Source organism: Rhinatrema bivittatum, chromosome 9 (assembly GCF_901001135.1).
Source record: "Rhinatrema bivittatum chromosome 9, aRhiBiv1.1, whole genome shotgun sequence".
Lineage (NCBI taxonomy): Eukaryota > Metazoa > Chordata > Amphibia > Gymnophiona > Rhinatrematidae > Rhinatrema > Rhinatrema bivittatum.
In genome coordinates, this window is record NC_042623.1 from 175,835,231 (window position 1) to 175,853,697 (window position 18,467).

Consider the following 18,467-nt stretch of genomic DNA (forward strand, 5'->3'; position numbering starts at 1 on the left):
CTATTTTATCGTTCCCAAGAAGGAAGGATCATTCCAGCCCATCTTGGATCTCAAGAATGTTAACCGTCATCTGCGGGTTCTACACTTCCGCATGGAAACTCTTCGCTCCGTAATAATGGCAGTACAACTGTTGATTTCTAACCTCCCTGGACATTTCGGAAGCCTACCTTCACATCCCAGTCCATCAGGATCACTAGCGTTTCCTGCGCTTTGCGATACTGGGCCACCATTACCAGTTCAGAGCGCTACCCTTTGGCCTAGCAACCACCCCCAGAACTTTCACCAAAATCATGGTGGTCGTGGTGGCAAAACTGAGGAAGGAAGGGATCTTGGTACACCCTTATCTGGATGATTGGCTAATTAGGGCAAAGTCTCCGGAAGAGAGCTGGCAGGTGACCAATAGAGTCAAGAGCCTACTGCAGGAACTCGGTTGGGTTGTGAACATGGGCAAGAGCAGTCTGCAGCCCTCTCAATCGCTAGAGTACCTGGGGGCCTGTTTCGACACCAAACAGAACAAAGTCTTCCTCCCTCCTCCGAGGAGAAGGAAACTGATGGAACAATTACGGCGATTGATGACCAATGCACGCTCCAAGGTATGGGACTATCTTCAAGTCCTTTTTCATGCCATCAACCCCGGAAGTCGTCCCTGGGGCAAGGGCCCCTATGCGATCGCTCCAGCGCTCCTTACTGTCACGAGGAACCCACTGTCCCAGGACTACTCAATTCGCCTCCAACTACCAGCAGAGGTATGTTCTCAGCTCCAGTGGAGGCTACAGGAAGACCATCTAAGCAGAGGAGTAAGCCTATACCCACCAAACTGGATCTTCCTCACCACGGATGCGAGCCTGCGAGGGTGGGGAGCCCACCGTCAGGAACTGACGGCCATGGGACAATGGAACATAAACCGCCTGGAAGCATGAGCAGTCAAACTAGCGTGCCTGCGATTCAGCCACAGACTCCGAGGCAAAGCAATTCGAGTAATGTCTGACAACGCGACCGGTTGCTTAAATCAAGCGCCAGGGAGGAACCTAGAGCCAGCAGGTGTCTCTGGAGGTAGACCTTCTCGGCCTCGCACATCACAGGAAAAGACAACGTCTCAGCAGAGAGAGCCTGGACCTGGGGGAATGGACACTGTCGACCACAGCCTTCCAACTGATAGTAAATCACTGGGGCCTCCCAGCCATGGATCTACTGGCCACCCTTCTCAGTTCACAAGTTTCCAGGTTCTTAAGCCGCAGGCGAGAGCCACACTCTAGAGTTGGCCAGAGGAAGAATTAATGTAAGCCTTCCCCCCATGGCCATAACTGGGCAAGGTCATCCTCAAGATATAACATCACAGGGGATTAGTTCTATTAGTGGCCCCGGATTGGCCAAGACGCCCATGGTACGTAGTTGTGCAAAGACTCCTTGTGGGGAGCCTTCTGTGCCGACCTTCTCCAACAGCGACCAATTCTCCATGAAGATCCAACTCTGTTCTCTCTTACGGTCTAGCCCTTGAGAGGATTTGCCTGAAAAAGCGCGGTTACTTAAAGGCAGTGACTGACACCCTGCTCCGAGCGTGCAAATTCTCCATATCCCTATCTTACATATGGATCTGGAGAATATTTGAAGCCTGGTGCGAGGACCACAGGATATTCCCGCAGACAGCCAAGATTCCCATGATTCTGGAATTCCTACAGGATGGTATGAAGAAGGGTTGTCACTCGACTCCCTCAAGGTCCAAGTAGCCACACTGTCCTGCTTCAGGGCCAAAGTGGACTGTATCCGGCTATCAACCCATCCGGATTTGACCCGCTTTCTGAAAGGTGTTAAATAACTCCGACCACCCCTGAAGTGGTCGGTACCTCTATGGAATCTCAATCTAGTATTAGACTTCCTAGCTGGGGATTCTTTCAGACCAACAGTGTGGTCTGTCACAATGCCTTGTAACGTTGAAGACTGTATTCCTGGTGGCAATATGTTCAGCTCATCGCATCTCCGAACTACAGGCACTATCCTGTCGGGAATCGTTCCTTAGGTTCATGCCTGGAACCATACAGCTGCACACCGTCCCCTCCTTTCTACCAAAAGTGGTTTCCCAGTTTCACTTGAACAAAACCATCACACACCATCTCTGGATGAACATAAGGACTCTGAAGATTCACGCCTTCTTCGCCACCTAAATGTCGGCAGATTCCTAGTACGGTACCTGGAAAGATTGGAACCGGTGCGCAAAATGGACCGCTTGTTCGTTCTTCACAGCGGGAAGAAACCAGGTGAAGCAGCTTTGTGGGCAACCATAGCCCACTGGATCAAGGAAGTAATCAAGGCAGCCTACATAAATGCAGGAAAGCCCTTACCTCTACAGGTTAATTCTGTGAGGGCCCAGGTAGTCTCTTGGGCAGCAACCAAGCTGCTCTTGCCCGCCGAGATCTGTCGGGCGGCAATGTGGTCCTCCATACACACCACCTTTATGTTCTACAGCCTGGGTGTTCAGGCCCGAGAAAACACTGCCTTTACAAGGGCAGTATTAAATGGGCCACGGGCAGCCTCCTGCCCTGTCCGGGAGTAGCTTTTGTACATCCCATTGGTACTGAGTCCATCTGGCTACACGCTAGGAAATGGAGAAATTACTTACCTGATAATTTCGTTTTCCTTAGTGTAGACAGATGGACTCAGCATCCTGCCCACGGCATCCCCAGAAAAGGAGAACCTCGGATAGCAAACCTCGAGACTAAGCAAATATGGGTAAGCCACGGCCTACCCCTAGTTCAAAACACCCACAATTTGTCCAGTGTTGGCGTTAATTGGTTGAGTGCACTGGTGGTCTCCAGTTTGGAAATTAGTTGAACCAGTTCAAGTTTTACTCAAGTTATTTAAGCAAAGATATATTCACAATGGCTTTTCGAAGAGAATATTGAAGAGCTGAGGTTACTGCAGGGGTATATGTAGAGTGACGTCAGCTTTGAAATCTGACTCAGTCTCCCATCTGCTAGCAAAAGAACATAATACCCATTGGTCCTGAGTCCATCTGTCTACACTAAGGAAAACGAAATTATCAGGTAAGTAATTTCTCCATTATTCCATCCAGGAACTTTATCTCTCTAGCATGTCCCGATGATACATGTACCCAGTCAATATTGGGGTAATTGAAATCTCCCATTGATACTGCACTACCAATTTGGTTAGTTTCCCTATTTTCTCTTAGCATTTCACTCTCCGTCTCACCATCCTGGCCAGGTGGACTGTAGTATACTCCTATCACTATAGTCTTCCTCAACACACAAGGGATTTCTACTCGTAAAGATTCAATTGTGCATTTAGTCTCATGCAGGATCTTTATCTTTTATTAACACAAGTTGAAATCGTCTTATCCTGTTAACTGGTTTTCTATATTAATGGGGATTCCTACACATGCTGTTCGTGAGAACTGGATGAGTTCATTAGTTCCCTCTTTCCTTTTGTTAATTGCCATCAGGCTACATTACATTAAACTATTATTGATAAAAATATGGACGTTATTTTAGTTTAGCTTTTTTTTTTTTGTAATTTACTGTTTATTCATTTTCAGCATTTACAACTAATAAACATTTTACAATTCGTAGGTTCAATACAAATCTTTAAACAAGAAATTCTTCAATCACAAATTTTCATAATATTTATCACACTTACTTTTTTTCCAAGAAATCCATGGGGGATCTATTTATAAAGTGGTTTCTTAAGTAATTAAATAACTTTTGGTTCACCGCATGATTAGCAGGGATCTCAGCCTGCACCAATACACACATCAGGACCTATGGGGTGGCTGGTTCTAAAAACCTTTGTAATTGATGGGGCTCGAGAAAAATATATCTAGAATTCTGATATCTTATCATACATTTACAAGGGTACCTGAGATTAAAACTATCCCGTCTCGCAATTACTTCTGGTCTCATAGTTAAAAAAAATTTCTGCCTTTCCTGGGTTATACGAGAGATATCTGGGTATATCCAGATGTTTTTAACCATAATATAATTCTGAACGGCTCTGCATAAACCTTTCCATTATTAATTCTCTATCTGCAACAAACGTACATGATACAAATAGTCATTCTGTTTTGGCTTTCAGATTCCATAGACAATTCTAATATTTGTATCAGGTTTAATTCATGCTCTTTTTTTATCTTGATTATTCTGTTTTTCCTTCTTTCTTAGGCAAAGAGGTTATTTTAGTTTTTCACCATTGATTTAATTCTCAATACAAATCATAATCTACAAACAAGTAATCAAATATCAGTATACAGCCTCAGATTGCTTGCCTGTCGTATATAAAAAGTCATTAACTAAATTATTAAATTCCTTCATACCTCAAACACAAATCCTAAAAATAAAACTGACCAGAGAATAATTTAAAAGTGAAGCCAAACATCCACTATTCTCCCAACCTCTGAATTTCTAAATGTATGGTAATTTATAATGTGGGAGTAATATATAAGCGTGCTTTATTCCATGTCCACTGTTGCTTTGCTGTTGACAGCAGAAGTTTTAAGGAATTTTACCTTGACTAGATATAAACATTGTGGCTGAACTATAAAAAGTCAATGCCTTTCATGAAACTTTAAAAGTTAAAACCATCTTACATATGATTGGCTTTAATAGGGAGCCAATACAGTGCAGTGCTAATGCGTTCCCACCTTTTAAGTGGACAGAACATATAAGGAGTTACAATAATCCTTCAGACTCTGGATAGTTGCATAACGGTGGCTGCGGCACCACCTGGAGATGCCGATGTGAATTTATAAAAGGATTACTGCAAGCGAAGCAGTTCTATTCCTCCTTGGTGTCTTTTGTATTTTGCAGCATTAATATTGTACCTTTCTTTAATGTTTGGTTCAGTTTTTATTTTTTTAAATGTTGCCTTTTGCTCTTGTGAATTTTTTACCTGTAACGTTTGCTGTTAATCTCATTAGACTTTGATATGCTGCTATGTCCTCTCTTTGCTGTCCAAAGAAATTTTAGTACAGTTGTTGTACAATTGCTACTCCTGGGGGAATTCTGCACACAAATATATGGTTCTCCATACCTTTATTGGACAAAATAAAACAATATCCATGACAGTCTTTAAGTTATTTAATTTAAAATGTAATACAGAAAAAAGTTATTAAATATGTATAGTTTTAAATATTTTGAGCAGAATTTCCCTAGAAGGTCACCGAGCATCCTTTTCGCTCTCTCTACCTACTCCCCTGGCTAGTCTACTTTCATTGCCCCCTCAGGCCCTAACTCCTCCTCCTGCCACTCTCTCCCTCCTCCTCCTCTAGGCTCAACAGTGTTTGATGCCCCTCACACACTGTCTGTCTCTCTCACACGCACATTCTCTCTCGAGCACATACACCCCCCCCCCCCAATACAGGCTCTCTCTCTCTTTCACACAAATTAGAGGGTTGTTTGACAGTATGCCAATGAAATTAGTGCTTTTGAAACACTACCTCATTTTTTGTCAACTACTCAAATATCCTCATATACTACAGATCGTCATTTGTTTGTTTATTGACATTTATCGACTGCTTTACTGTTTGTACATTGCTTTAAGATTTTTTTTTAATCTTAAAACATACAATTCAATATAGTATAGCATTTCTAACATAAATTTGCTGACCAGGCAGTTTCCCAAACCTTTCATTTCATCTTAACAAGATTTAATAATTACTGTGAACATAAGCCATGTTTTGAATCTTTTCCTAAATTGTTTCAGGTCACTTTCTGCTCTTATTTCGAAAGGGAGGCTATTCCGTAGACTTGGGCTATTAGCTGAGGTCTTCAAAATGCTTTGGATGCACTGAATGTGATATGCAACATCTGCATCAGGCATATTGTCACCAGCACCTGCACTTCCTAGATACAGAAAGGCAATAACACATTTAAGTGATTACCCACTGACACACACTTCCAGTGTAACATTACTGGTATTTTGTCTGTGTTATGGTTGGAGTATTTAATCCAAATTGGCTTCCTGATGTCTGTAAGGATTGAGCCACTAGTACTGAATCATCTGCAACATTTTTGTAATGCAACTTCACGCACCTCAGAATTAGCATGCAATCTAACCAGGTTACATTATTTTCCATTGCTTCTGGTGCAAATGTAGACTCCTGTGCTGGGAGCAGCAGCCAAGAACAGGTTAAGAAAAAAAATAGCATGGGAGCAAGGATGCAGCCTTCTTTTACACCATGGCATATACCAGAAATGAATCAGTAACACCATCCTTCCACGCTCACTCTGCCTATCTTTTTATCCTGAAACTCTTGAATTACTTTAACAAATCTTAACGTTTTAAGCAGTGCCTAAAGTGTTTCTCTAACCACTGTATCAGAGGCCTTCGAAAAGTTTAAAAATAACACAGAGGTCTTGATATTGTTCGATGGCCTTTTCTTATAGTCTGCTCATAGCTGTTATAGCTTTGTCATTCTTTGACCTCTTCCCATAGAAACTGCATTGAGTTTCTGAGAGCACCTGCCGAAATACTGCTTAAGCCAGTATGCCATGGCGATGATTGCAAACCGCCTTCTCACTTTTTTATATTTTTATATATATATATATATATATATATATATATAACGGTAACAATGAGGGTGTCCTTTAAAGTTCTGAGGAAGCACTTGCTTTTTTTCAAGCATGCGTTAGAATGGCTTTGAGCTCTCCGCCACCATGTCTGGACACCTCGAGAAGAAATCTCACCGAGGCCCGGAGCATTTCTACAGCTAGTTGCACCACTTACAGTGCTTAGAACAATTTATCTGCCCTTTCTTGCTTATACAATTTAAAACAGTGCCCACTCTGTAGCTCTTAAAACAATTATACACTTAAGTTATTGGAAGCCTTTGTTGGTTAGTGTGCAAGTCTGCTTGAGACCTATTTAGGGGTAAATCTAAACTTAATTTTACAGAAAATACTTTAGGAAGACACAGTACCACTTTGAATTTTTGTTGCATTTATGGGGATCAGAGAATCCCTCCCTCCCCAACAGAAAAGTCAACCGTATCTAGGTCAGATTGCCTCAGGGATTGGTCCTAGGGCTGGTTCTGTTCAATACTTTTTCTGAGCAATGTTGCAAAAGGTTTAGAAGGCAAAGTCTCTCTCTCTCATTTTCAGATGACACTAAAATCTACAACAAAGTGGAGATTTTAACTTCAGGAGTAGTCAAAATGAGAAGTGATCTAAGAAAACTTGAGTGGTCAAATGCTTGGCAGTTAAGATTTAATACAAACTTGTGCATTTTGGAGTGTAAAAATCCAAAGGAGCAGTATGAGATGGTGGGAGAGAAGCTGCTGATGTGTACTGACCTGGGTGCGATAGCATCCTGCGATCTTGAGGTAGCAAAACAGGGCGACAAGTGGCTAGAGCCAGAAAGAAGCTGGGATCCAAAGAGAGAGGTTTAACCAGCAAAGAAAAGGAATTGATCATGCTACTGTACAGGTCACTGATGAGGCCTCACCTAGAATGCCGGTTTCATTTCTGGAGGCTGCATCTCAGAAAGGACAGAGAGAGGCAAATAAAATGGTGTGGGCTCTGCATTGGAAGCCATATGAAATAAGACTTCATCTAAAAATGTATACCCTTGAGGAGAAAAGCGAAAAAACAAAGATCGGTGTGTCAATTGGTACACCGATCTTCTTTGTTTTTTTGCTATGCAGCAATATTGGATCGGCTTCTGCTTTGTTTTTTGGATCCTACCCTAGAAGAGAGACAAGACATGGTCGCTGTGATACCTTTTGGGCATTTAAAAGTCTGTATTAATAGGGCACAAGAAGTAAACCCTTTTGAATGGAAAGAAAGTTCTAGAGCTAGGGATCATGATATGAAGCTCCAAGGGAGTAGACTTAGGACCCCAATGTCAGAAAATATTTTTTCATGGAAAGGTTGAATGCCTAGAAGGCCCTCCTGGTGGACGTGGTGGAGACAAAGAAGGTATGGGCTAAATGCAAAGGATGCCTAGGATGGTAACGAAGCGCCGTGGTTACCTGCATGGAGTGTCAGTTACAACTCTTTAAAAACTCTGCCGCACAGATTGAATAGGTCATTTTTGTCTCTTTCCGTTGTCAATTGCTGTTTCTAGATAGTTTCTTTCTTTTCCCTGATAGATCAGCAGCAGGACCAATTGGTCCTGGAAGAAAAAAAAACAGCTGAAGGGAGATGGGTGCACACATGGAGCAGCCTTACAGCTGTATTCTAATATTTTCTGATTCAGATTTAATGTAAGCTGCTTTGAGCAGGCTGGATAGGCCAAGTAGTTCTTTTCTCCTACATTTTTTTAGTAGTAGTTTTAAGGGCTACTTTAGCATTACCTTGTCTATAATTCAGTGTTTAATTTTATTTTATTTTTTTAGTTCTATGCTGGTATTCTTGGCTTATGGATAATTATTAAAGTTGTAGATGGTATTTGACAGTTTACATCTTGAGGGATATCTGCTTCTCTTTTCAGATTTCATGTTTTTCTGGGGAGCTGTATTTTTAGTCACCACAACCATAGTTGCCTTGCTGAAAAAAGAAAATCAAAAAGGACTGCTACCACGAGAAGAAACGCAAAACATCAAGGAAACGTACAGACTACTCTTCAGCATACTTAAGATGCCTGCTGTCCTTTCTTTCTGCTTTCTGATTTTAACAGCAAAAGTGAGTAAATATTTAAGGAAAAAATGTCATATTGGGGGGGGGTCTTCAGCCTGTGGCAATTGACACTGATTGTAAAGGATTTGCAAGCGAGCACTACTGTGGTTAGCATTCCACAGAGTACAGTAGGATAGTGTTTTTATAATGTGTGTGTATTTACTGACCTATAGCTATTGGATCATGTCCTTCTATGATTTCATTCTTAATGGTCTTTAATTTTGTAGTGATTCTCTTATAGTTCAGAACAAGAGTCCTAAATAGCAATGTAAGGGGAAACATTTATCACAAGCGGTTTGTGATAAATTGCAGGAGGACCTTGCGAGACTGGAAGATTGGGCATCCAAATGGCAGATGAAATTTAATGTGGACAAGTGCAAGGTGATGCATATAGGGAAAAATAACCCTTGCTGTAGTTACATGATGTTAGGTTCCATATTAGGAGCTACCACCCAGGAAAAAGATCTAGGCGTCATAGTGGATAAAACATTGAAATCGTCAGTTCAGTATGCTGCGGCAGTCAAAAAAAAGCAAACAATGTTAGGAATTATTGGGAATGGTTAATAGAACAGAAAATGTCATAATGCCTCTGTATCGCACCATGGTGAGACCACACCTTGAATACTGTCACAGTTCTGGTCACCGCATCTCAAAAAAGATATAGTTGCCCTGGAGAAGGTACAGAGAAGGGCGACCAAAATGATAAAGGGGATGGAGCAGCTCCCCTGTGTTGAAAGGCTAAAGAGGTTAGGGCTGTTCAGCTTGGAGAAGAGACGGCTGAGGGGGGGATATGATAGAGATGTTTAAAATCATGAGAGGTCTATAACAAGTAGATTTGAATCTGTTGTTTACTCTTTCAGATAATAGGACGACTAGGGGGCACTCCATGAAGTTAGCAAATAGCACATTTAAAACTAATTGGAGAGAAATCTTTTTCACTCAACGCACAATTAAGCTCTGGAATTTGTTGCCAGAGGATGTGGTTAGTGTAGCTGGTTTTAAATAGGGTTTGGATACATTCTTGGAGGAGAAGTCCATTAACGGCTATTAATCAAGTTGACTTAGGGAATAGCCACTGCCATTAATTGCATCAGTAGCATGGGATCTTCTTAGTGTTTGGGTAATTGTCAGGTACTTGTAGCTTGGATTGGCCACTATTGGAAACAGGATGCTGGACTTGATGGACCCTTGGTCTGACCCAGTATGGCAGTTTCTTATGTTCTCATTTTTTAAATGACTTTTAAACATTGGGTTCATGGGCCTGGCCTAATAGTCTGGTGACAGCACTGTGTCACTCTTTGCAAGGGTCTGTGTATCTAATAGAATATTTCAGATATACCTGGAGAGCTTGAACCTTGGACAGTGTTAACTTTTTTACCCTTGCCCTGCTCTCACCCTGGTGATACTATTTTGAGATGTATGAGCAAGGGAAACTTGTGGGTAGCAAGGAAAACAGAGCTGACAAGTAGTAATCATTGTTCCCTTTGGGTGGGGAAACTAGCTATGCGGAGGACCCCGGTGCAGACCCCGACTGATGATTTATTTTTGACAAGACAGAAGTGAGAATTCCAAAGGGGGAGGCAGACGCTGACGTAGTTGATGTAAGGGATTGGGGAAATAAAATATATGCACGCCAACACATGATGGCATTTATAGTTCACTGTGAACTTTTATATCACTGCACAAAGGGGAAATTGGAAAATATGATGATAAATATAATCAAGAGGGATGTAAGGATGGGACATAGACAAAAATATGTATCCTGGCGTCATGGAGCAAGGATTTATTGCACACAAGATATTGTAAAAAATCAGGTATATAAGGAGGTGCAGAAAGCCTGAGAATTTTGGAGAAGGCTGGTATATTTGCTGAGGCATGTGACTACGTTATTACGTGGCACTCCTTACCTTCTCCCTGGGCTAAACGAATAAGAGAACTGATTTGGGATATTGCTTTAGTGCTTTTTAATAATATGTATAGCTGAGCACAAGATTATGATTATTATATTTATAAAAGAAATGATTATAACTAACCTGTAGTAATTTTTCATATTGTTACTATTTACTTATTTATGATTTTTATATACCGATGTTCATTTCAAAAAGAGATATCACATCGGTTTACAATAAGGTACAATAGGTAATTCGCTATCCCCTAAAAGGGCTTACAATCTAAAATTTTTGTACCTGAGGCTAAGAGATTACAAAAATAAAATCATCAAAATCAAAGTTCTTAACAATTAAGCAAAAGGTATAACAAGGAGCATATTAAACAAATAACACAAAGGGGTGCACAAAGGGGAGTGCCCCTTCGGCGCGCGGTGCCTACATAATTCTGGAAAAGAGCCAATTTTTAATTCGCACTAGGAGGGTAAAGTTCAGTCGAGCTAAACAATTGGCACCCGATCAGGGCCTTGAGAACTGGGGAGCACGTGGTCTTTAAGACACGAGAATTGCTCATTGCTTATAAAGAATGATTTGTGCTGGCTGCAGTCATTCTTTGTAGTTTGGTTTTGTTTTAATGGTGAGAGAGGAAATGCAGATTTTTGCTGAGCTAAGCTCCTGTCAAGGAAGGGGGTACCGGCCGAGAGAAAATGAGAAGACGAAGACGTCATTGTAAGCATTTTCTGTGTGTGGGAGCGTCTTGTCTTTATTTTGTAAGTAAATTGTTTATAGGGGATTTGTACTACATAACCATATGTGTGTGTGTATATGTATGTATATATGTGTATATACACACACAGTAAATTGGAGGCAGTGCACATAGGGGAAGTTTTATAGCAGAATGACAACACCTTTAGAAATGTGTGATAAGAATCTGCTGCTGCGGAAGGAGGTGATTCAGTTTTCTGAAAAATGGTATAAGATGGATTAAAAAGAATCCTTTCCTTCCGTGGCCATGGGAAGTGAGTTTTATGCCATCTGATTTAACACTTTTTCTAGGTCTGCTAGGTCTGTCTTGTGATGGGGCAACCAGAACGTGTTGGCTCTTTGCAAAGAGCCATGGTGCAATGTGAGATTTTCCGTTTTTATTCACCATTCTTTTTCAAATCATTCCTAAAGCATTCCTAAAGCATTCATTTGCTTTTTTTGACCACTGACACGCACTGAACTGAGGATTTCAACATATTGTCTACAAGGATTTTGAGGTCCTTTTCCTGGGTAGTGACTCCCGATACTGAACTCGGCATCGTGTGCCTGAGGTTGGGATTATTTTTTTCCACATTAAATTTCATCTGCCATTCAGTCACCCAGTCTCATAGGGTCCTTCTGCAGTTCTTGGCAATTCACTACCGTTTTAACAACTTTGAATAATTTTGTCATCTGCTAATTTGATCACCTCATTCGTTCCCTTTTTCCACATCATCCATGAATGTTAAACAATACAGGTCCCAGTTCTGATCCCTGTGGTACTCCACTAACAACCTTTCTCCATCTAGTAAACTGACCATTAATCCTACCCTCTGTTTCCAGCCTTTTAACCAGTTACCAGTCCACAATAGAACACTGCCCCCTATCCCATGACTTTGTAATTTTGTCTTTGTCAATGTCCATATACACCATATCAGCTGGTTCCCCTTTATCTTCATAACGTAAGAAATTGCCATACTGGGTCAGACAGAGGGTCCATCAAGCCCAGCATCCTGATTCCAACAGTGGCCAATCCAGGCCATAAGAACCCAGCAAGTACCCAAAAACTAAGTCTATTCTATGCTACTGTTGCTAGTAATAGCAGTAGCTATTCCCTATTAATAGCAGTTTATGAACTTCTTCTCTAGGAACGTGTTTTACACCTTCAAAAAAAACTAAAAGTTGATAAGACCAGATTTCCCCTTGCTAAAACCTGTAGACTCCTCTATTAAGCCGTGTCTGTCTATATGGGCAGCGATTTTGTTTTTGAGAGTGGCTTCTACCATTTTGCCAGGTGCCAACATCAGATTCACCAGTCCATAGCTTCCTGGATCACCTCAAAGCTCTTGTAACAGAAAACTGCAGTTCTTTGCCTATCATTGCCAAGTTTTATACTGAAGAACAGGTTTGATGGCTTCAGACTTGCATATACTGGTGATGGGAGGGCTCAGAGTTACTGGCGATTCATCAACTCTTTGTGTGACGACTTCTAAGGAGCTTTCACTGAGCAGGCCTCGCTGTAATTCCTGTTCTTCAAAGGATTCATTTACCCAGACTTTCCATGCTCGCTTACCAAACGCGGAGCGCTACAGTGACGGTGCTTACTGTATAAAATGCCCAAAGTCAGCCTTCTGCATGCACATTAAAATCTTCCTGCTTTTCCCCCTTTAGTTTACTTTTGTTAGCAAAGGTATTTGAGTGACTTTACCAACTCGGTGGACAGGTGTTCAGTTTACATCACTTGGTCAGTTGAACAGTTAATTATTACCCACTGCATGATTTGGGAATCTCCGCTCACTATTACAAGGCACCCTATCGAGTTCTGAAGTAAAGCTTTGCCCACCTTTCCCCTGTTCACACAAACATACCAGAACCTTATGGGAGGAGAATGGCTGTATTTGTGTAACTTTTTGAATTGTAGTAGTTGCTCTTCTTCTTCCTTGTGTTAGCATTCATAACACAGGATGTACATTGCATTCATGGGGATCTTATCTAAAAACTGTAGGTCTGCTGTGAACTATTGCAGTCTTCAGCCTGCCCAGCTTGGAACCATATCTAATCAGTAGAAAATTAGATAATTTAGAGGTTGTGATAGTCTTTGTTAGACCAAATAAATTTTGCATGTTTTTTTGGTGGGGGAGGGGTTTCACATTTATTTTATTTCACAGATTTATAGTCACAATTTGCAATGCAGATTGCAAGCAAGATATATAATAAAATTACATGCAATTCAATTAATCATATAACAAAAGCATCTAAAATCAGGTTTTCAACGCCTTCCGAAAACTTCATATGATCAGTAATAACACGAAGTTCATTGGGTAGAGTGTCCCAGAGTTCAGGGCCCAAAACAGAAACTTCAACCCTCTTCTTACCACTGCCTTCCATATCCAGCCCTAAGCTTGCCTAATCCTGGCCTCCACCACCACCTATCCTGGTGGGGATTTTCTGGCCTTATCTCCCTTTTTTTGATGCTTACTAGGCTTAATCTGACACCCCCATGTGTTGGTACTAATCATTTTACCACTTCACACGGGAGTCGAAAACTAGCAGAGCTACTGTCCAAAGCACCTAGCTTCCCCCATGTTTATTGTGCTTTTAATCGTGATCACTCCGTGCCGCCTTAGAAGCCTGAATGCCACCAACATATACCGCTGCTGCTGGGATCATAACCTCTGCAGGTTACCCTAGGTCATTTTTTTTATTTATTTTTTTATGAATCCGGATGCAGTCATACCGCTGCTGTTACCGTGGAGGCAATTCAGAAAAGGGCCTCTGACACACATCTTACAAAGAAAGGCTTAAGGTGCTTAACATGGACTTGCTGGTGAAAAGAAGGGGGGGTGGGGATAGGGGAGACACGATTAGAAGCATTCAGCTGTTTGGCAGGCTTGAGGAAGGAGAATTCGTCCATCCATTTAGAAAATTCAAGGACAAGGGTTCATTTTGTGTAAATGCAGGAAGAAAGGAAACCGAAGATATTTCTTTTCTGAGAGGGTGGTGGATAAGCCTAAAAGCAGAGGTAGAACAAACACTGTGTGATGGAATTTTAAAATGCTTGGGACGGACACTGAGTCCTGGTGGTAAAGGGCCAGAGGGGGAGGTTGCAACAGGTAGAAAGTATTTGGGGGGGGGGGGGGGGGAAAGGAATATATTTGAGATGATGGTGGTGGTGGGAAATGGGTCATGGGGGAGGGAGCTGATGTTTAGGCAGTGGGAATGTTGTGTGCTTATCTATCCAAGTGATAGAAAACGAGAGTCTTACTCTGTTACTGTGTATCTTTTTTTGTGCAATTATACTGCTGCTGTTTTGATCTTGTAACTGCTGCTCCATGCAGCTTATCCCAATGTGATTTCTTTCCATCCTCCTGCCACTATGGATCCCCCCATTGCTTATCCCATGCATTTTTTTAATTCCATTACCAATTTTGTCTCCTCCACCTTTCCAGACAAACATTCCTGGCATCCACCGCCATTTCTATGAACAAAATTTCCTGATGTTCCCATCATGACCCCTAGTTTTAAAATTTTCATTTCGGTTTTTAAAAAGTTTGCCTCTTGTGCACCATTAATACCTTTCAAGTATTCAATGTCTCTCTTTAAGAGACACTTAAGGCCTTTGGTTGCCTTTCCCTGAACTGCCTCTAGCCTCTTTGTCCTTTTTGAGATATGGCCACCAGAACTTTACCTGGAAAACTTTACCTAGTATGCCGCATACTAAAAGAGAGGCAAAATTGAAGCCTTCTATTACCTCCACTCCTAATCTGGATCTTAGACAGCCACAAATTGAGATGATGTTTGCTGGCCCGGCGAGAAATTTGCTGGTGGGAGGAAACGTGGAGACACCCGATGTTGAGCAGGCATAGGGAACCCAGGTGGAGGAAACATCCCTCAGTCCCAGCGCACCGGAAGCCCCGGAACCACCATCTGAGATTTTTAGCCTATCTGGAGACGCCACAGCTGAGTGGCTGGAAGGGAGAATGGCGCCTTTGAGAACAGCTGTTCCGAGAGAGGACATAAGTGAAGCGTCTCTTTCGGAGAGCCGAGTTGATCGAGGCTCCAGGGACTTGGTGGCCATGAATTATCGAAAAGATAGTAAGACGGGGGAACTTGAGACAACAGGGAGGAGTGAGCTGGACATACAAGTAACTGGCACTTCCTTTGACTAAACCTCAGGAAATTACAATAGACACTATATGGAATATGTTTGTTGTGATGGATTCTTCTATTAAAGCTATGTCGAGTTTACTCAAAATCTGCAGCATACTAAGAAAGTTGTAGAGAATGAACAAAGAATTAAGGACATAAAAGAAATCCAAAATAATCTAGTAAAATCAGAGTCTATTTGTAATAATAAACTTGAGAGAGTGGAAAATGAGAACAGACGAGTAAACTTGAGGATATTGAATTTCCCGAAGGCAAAGGGACTGTCACCACGAAATTTGTTTAGAAGCTATATCAAAGATATTCTGAAATTTCCAGAAGAAGCGTTACCCGCTATATCTAAGAGAGATTATTTACCAAGGGCTAAAGAAAATAAACAAGAAAATTCCTTGCAATCTCAAGGAGGGAAAGAAGAGTCTCTGAATGTTACTGCACTGCTTGAAATGACTTTGGCCACAGTAATAGCAACAAGGGAAACTTTTGTTAGTCTCATTTGTATTTATCTCTGAAAGAGATTCTGTTTTGAGAAATTATCTTAGAAACTAAGATCTTGTATTTCATGGTTACAGAATCTGGATTTATCCAGATGTAACACTGGCTACTCAGGAGAGAAGGAGGAGTTTCCTACAAATGAGACCAGAAGTCATAGATAGAGATGCAAAATTTATATTATATTTTCCCTCTAAATGTATCCTGATCTTTCGAGACTCTAGGTATGTTTTCCTAGATCCAGCACAGTTGCGAACATATCTGGATTCACATTCCTGAAATCTGTCCCAAGTTCCAGTAATTAAGTAGTTCTCAGGAACCATTTATATAGGGCGAGATGTTTAGTTAAATAGCTTTTGCTTTTTCCTCTGTAACTGCTCAATTGTATATTGGGACTCCCCATTTACCTATGATTTTCAGGTAAGAAAAGAAATTTTCTTTTCTTCTTTTTTCCACTTCATTGGATATTAATACAAGTGTTACTGTTTTATCTTATCTGATATCTGGAACTAATGTTCTGTAAATCTGATTAAAACTCAATAAAAATTAAATTGAAAGAGAAAAAAAAAAGCTAGGCTGAGAGAGCATTGTACAAATCTCATCTCCCTCTCTCCCAGTGCAGAGAAATTATGTAGGTATTACCACAAAGTGAGAAAAGTTAATGCACTTTGCGGTAATACCTATGCGAAGCACTAACATACCACACATTGCGATAATTAGGAAATGACTATAAAACGCCCCTTTTTCTACCACATGCAATACTTAACAGCAGTTGCTCCTCTTGCTTTTTTCCTAACCATTTTCCTCATTTTATCATGGTCTCCTGTTTGAAAGTTAAATGCTGCCATAGTGGATTCTTTTTTTTTTTTTTTTTCACTCTCCTAAGTCAAATTTGATCAAGTTGTGATCACTATTGCCAAGTGGCTCCAACACTGTTACCTCTCACACCAAATCCTGTGTATTACTAAGAGCTAGGTCTAAAATAGTTTCCCCTCTTGTTCGTTCTTGTACCAGCTGCTCCATGAAGCAGTCATCTTTTTCATCTAGGAATTTTACTTCTCTAGAATGTCCTGATGGGACATTCACCCAGTCAGTACTGGGGTAATTGAAATCACCATTATTACTGTGCAGATGATTTTGTTAGCTTCCCTAATTTCTTTTAGCAATTCATTTTCTGTATTTCATTCTGGCCAGGTGGATGGTAATATACCCCCATTACTATTTTATTCCCTTTTTTTTTACCTGGAATTTCTATACATAAAGATTCAGCATTGCATTTTGTTGCCTGCAGAACTTTTATCCTGTTTAACTCAATGCCCTCTTTCACATATAGTGCCACCCTTCCACCATTTTGATCCGTACTATCATTTCAATATAATTTGTACCCTGGTATCTTTGAGATGCCAATCATATCTACCCTTTCATCCAATACTGTACACTCTCTCTCCCATCTTATTTTTTTAGACTTCTAGCATTTGTATACAGACATTTCAAAATATGTTACTTGTTTGTATTAACAACCTGCCCATCAGTTGAGGGGGTAATTTGGAATCTTTTTTGCACTTTACTTGAAGGCACCTGGTCCACTTTACATTTATTACAACATCTCTACTGGGATGCCCTAAATTCCCTGTTCTTTCTCTTGGTATCTTTCAAAGATGCATCAATCTGAGCCATGTGCTTCTGAGTGACTATCAGCTTCCCCCCTTCATCTAGTTTAAAAGCTGCACTATCTCCTTTTTAAAAGTTAGTGCCAGCAGCCTGGTTCCACTCTGGTTAAGGTGGATCCTATCCTTTTGGAAAAGGCCCTCCTTTCCCCAGAAAGAAGCCCTGTTCCTAACCAATCTAAAACCCTCTTCCTTGTATCATCGTCTCAATCACGCATTGAGACTCTGCAGCTCTGCCTGCCTCTGGGGTCCTGCATGTGGAATGGACAGCATTTCTGAGAATGCTACCCTGGAGATTCTGAATTTTACCTTCCTACCTAAATCCCTAAATGTTGGCTTCCAGAACATCCCTCCTGCACATTCCTATGTCACTGATACCCACATGTACCAAGACAGCCGGCTCTTCCCCAGTACTATCAAAAATCCTATCTATCTGATGCGTGAGGTCTGCCACCTTCACACCAGGCATTTAAATTACCAAGCGATCCTCATGTCCACCAGCTACTCCCCTTCCTAATAACTGAATCACCAACTATAACGGCCATCCTATCTCTTCCCTCCTGGGCATGTGCCCCTGGAGACCTATCCTCTGTGCGAGAAGGCAGGTCCTAGCTACAGGATTGCTTCCTACCTCATCAAGCTGATGCTATCCTTCCAGGTGAATTTTCTTCTCCAAAGCAGCACAGGGGTTGCCAGATTGGAGGTGGGACTTCCCTACTATGTCCCTGAAGGTCTCTTTATTTATTTATTTATTTATTTATTTTTAATTCCTCTCTGTCTCCCTTAGCTCCTCCAGGTCTGCCACTCTAGTCTCCAGAGATTGGACTCATTCTCTGAGGGCTTGGAGATCTTACACTTAGCGCACACATGACCTCTCACCAGCTGGGAGATAA

General features: G+C 41.3%; 1 protein-coding gene across 6 annotated transcripts in view; it reads left to right on the forward strand.

The window, feature by feature from the left end:
* The window catches only part of SLC33A1 (solute carrier family 33 member 1), a 54,304-nt gene that overhangs the window by 10,491 nt on the left and 25,346 nt on the right, over window positions 1-18,467 (forward strand). For all 6 annotated transcript variants that reach the window (XM_029615882.1, XM_029615878.1, XM_029615876.1 and 3 more), the window contains one exon: window positions 8,440-8,630. In XM_029615882.1, coding sequence (XP_029471742.1) covers window positions 8,440-8,630 — 191 coding nt within the window. The remainder of the gene's footprint in view (window positions 1-8,439; window positions 8,631-18,467) is intronic.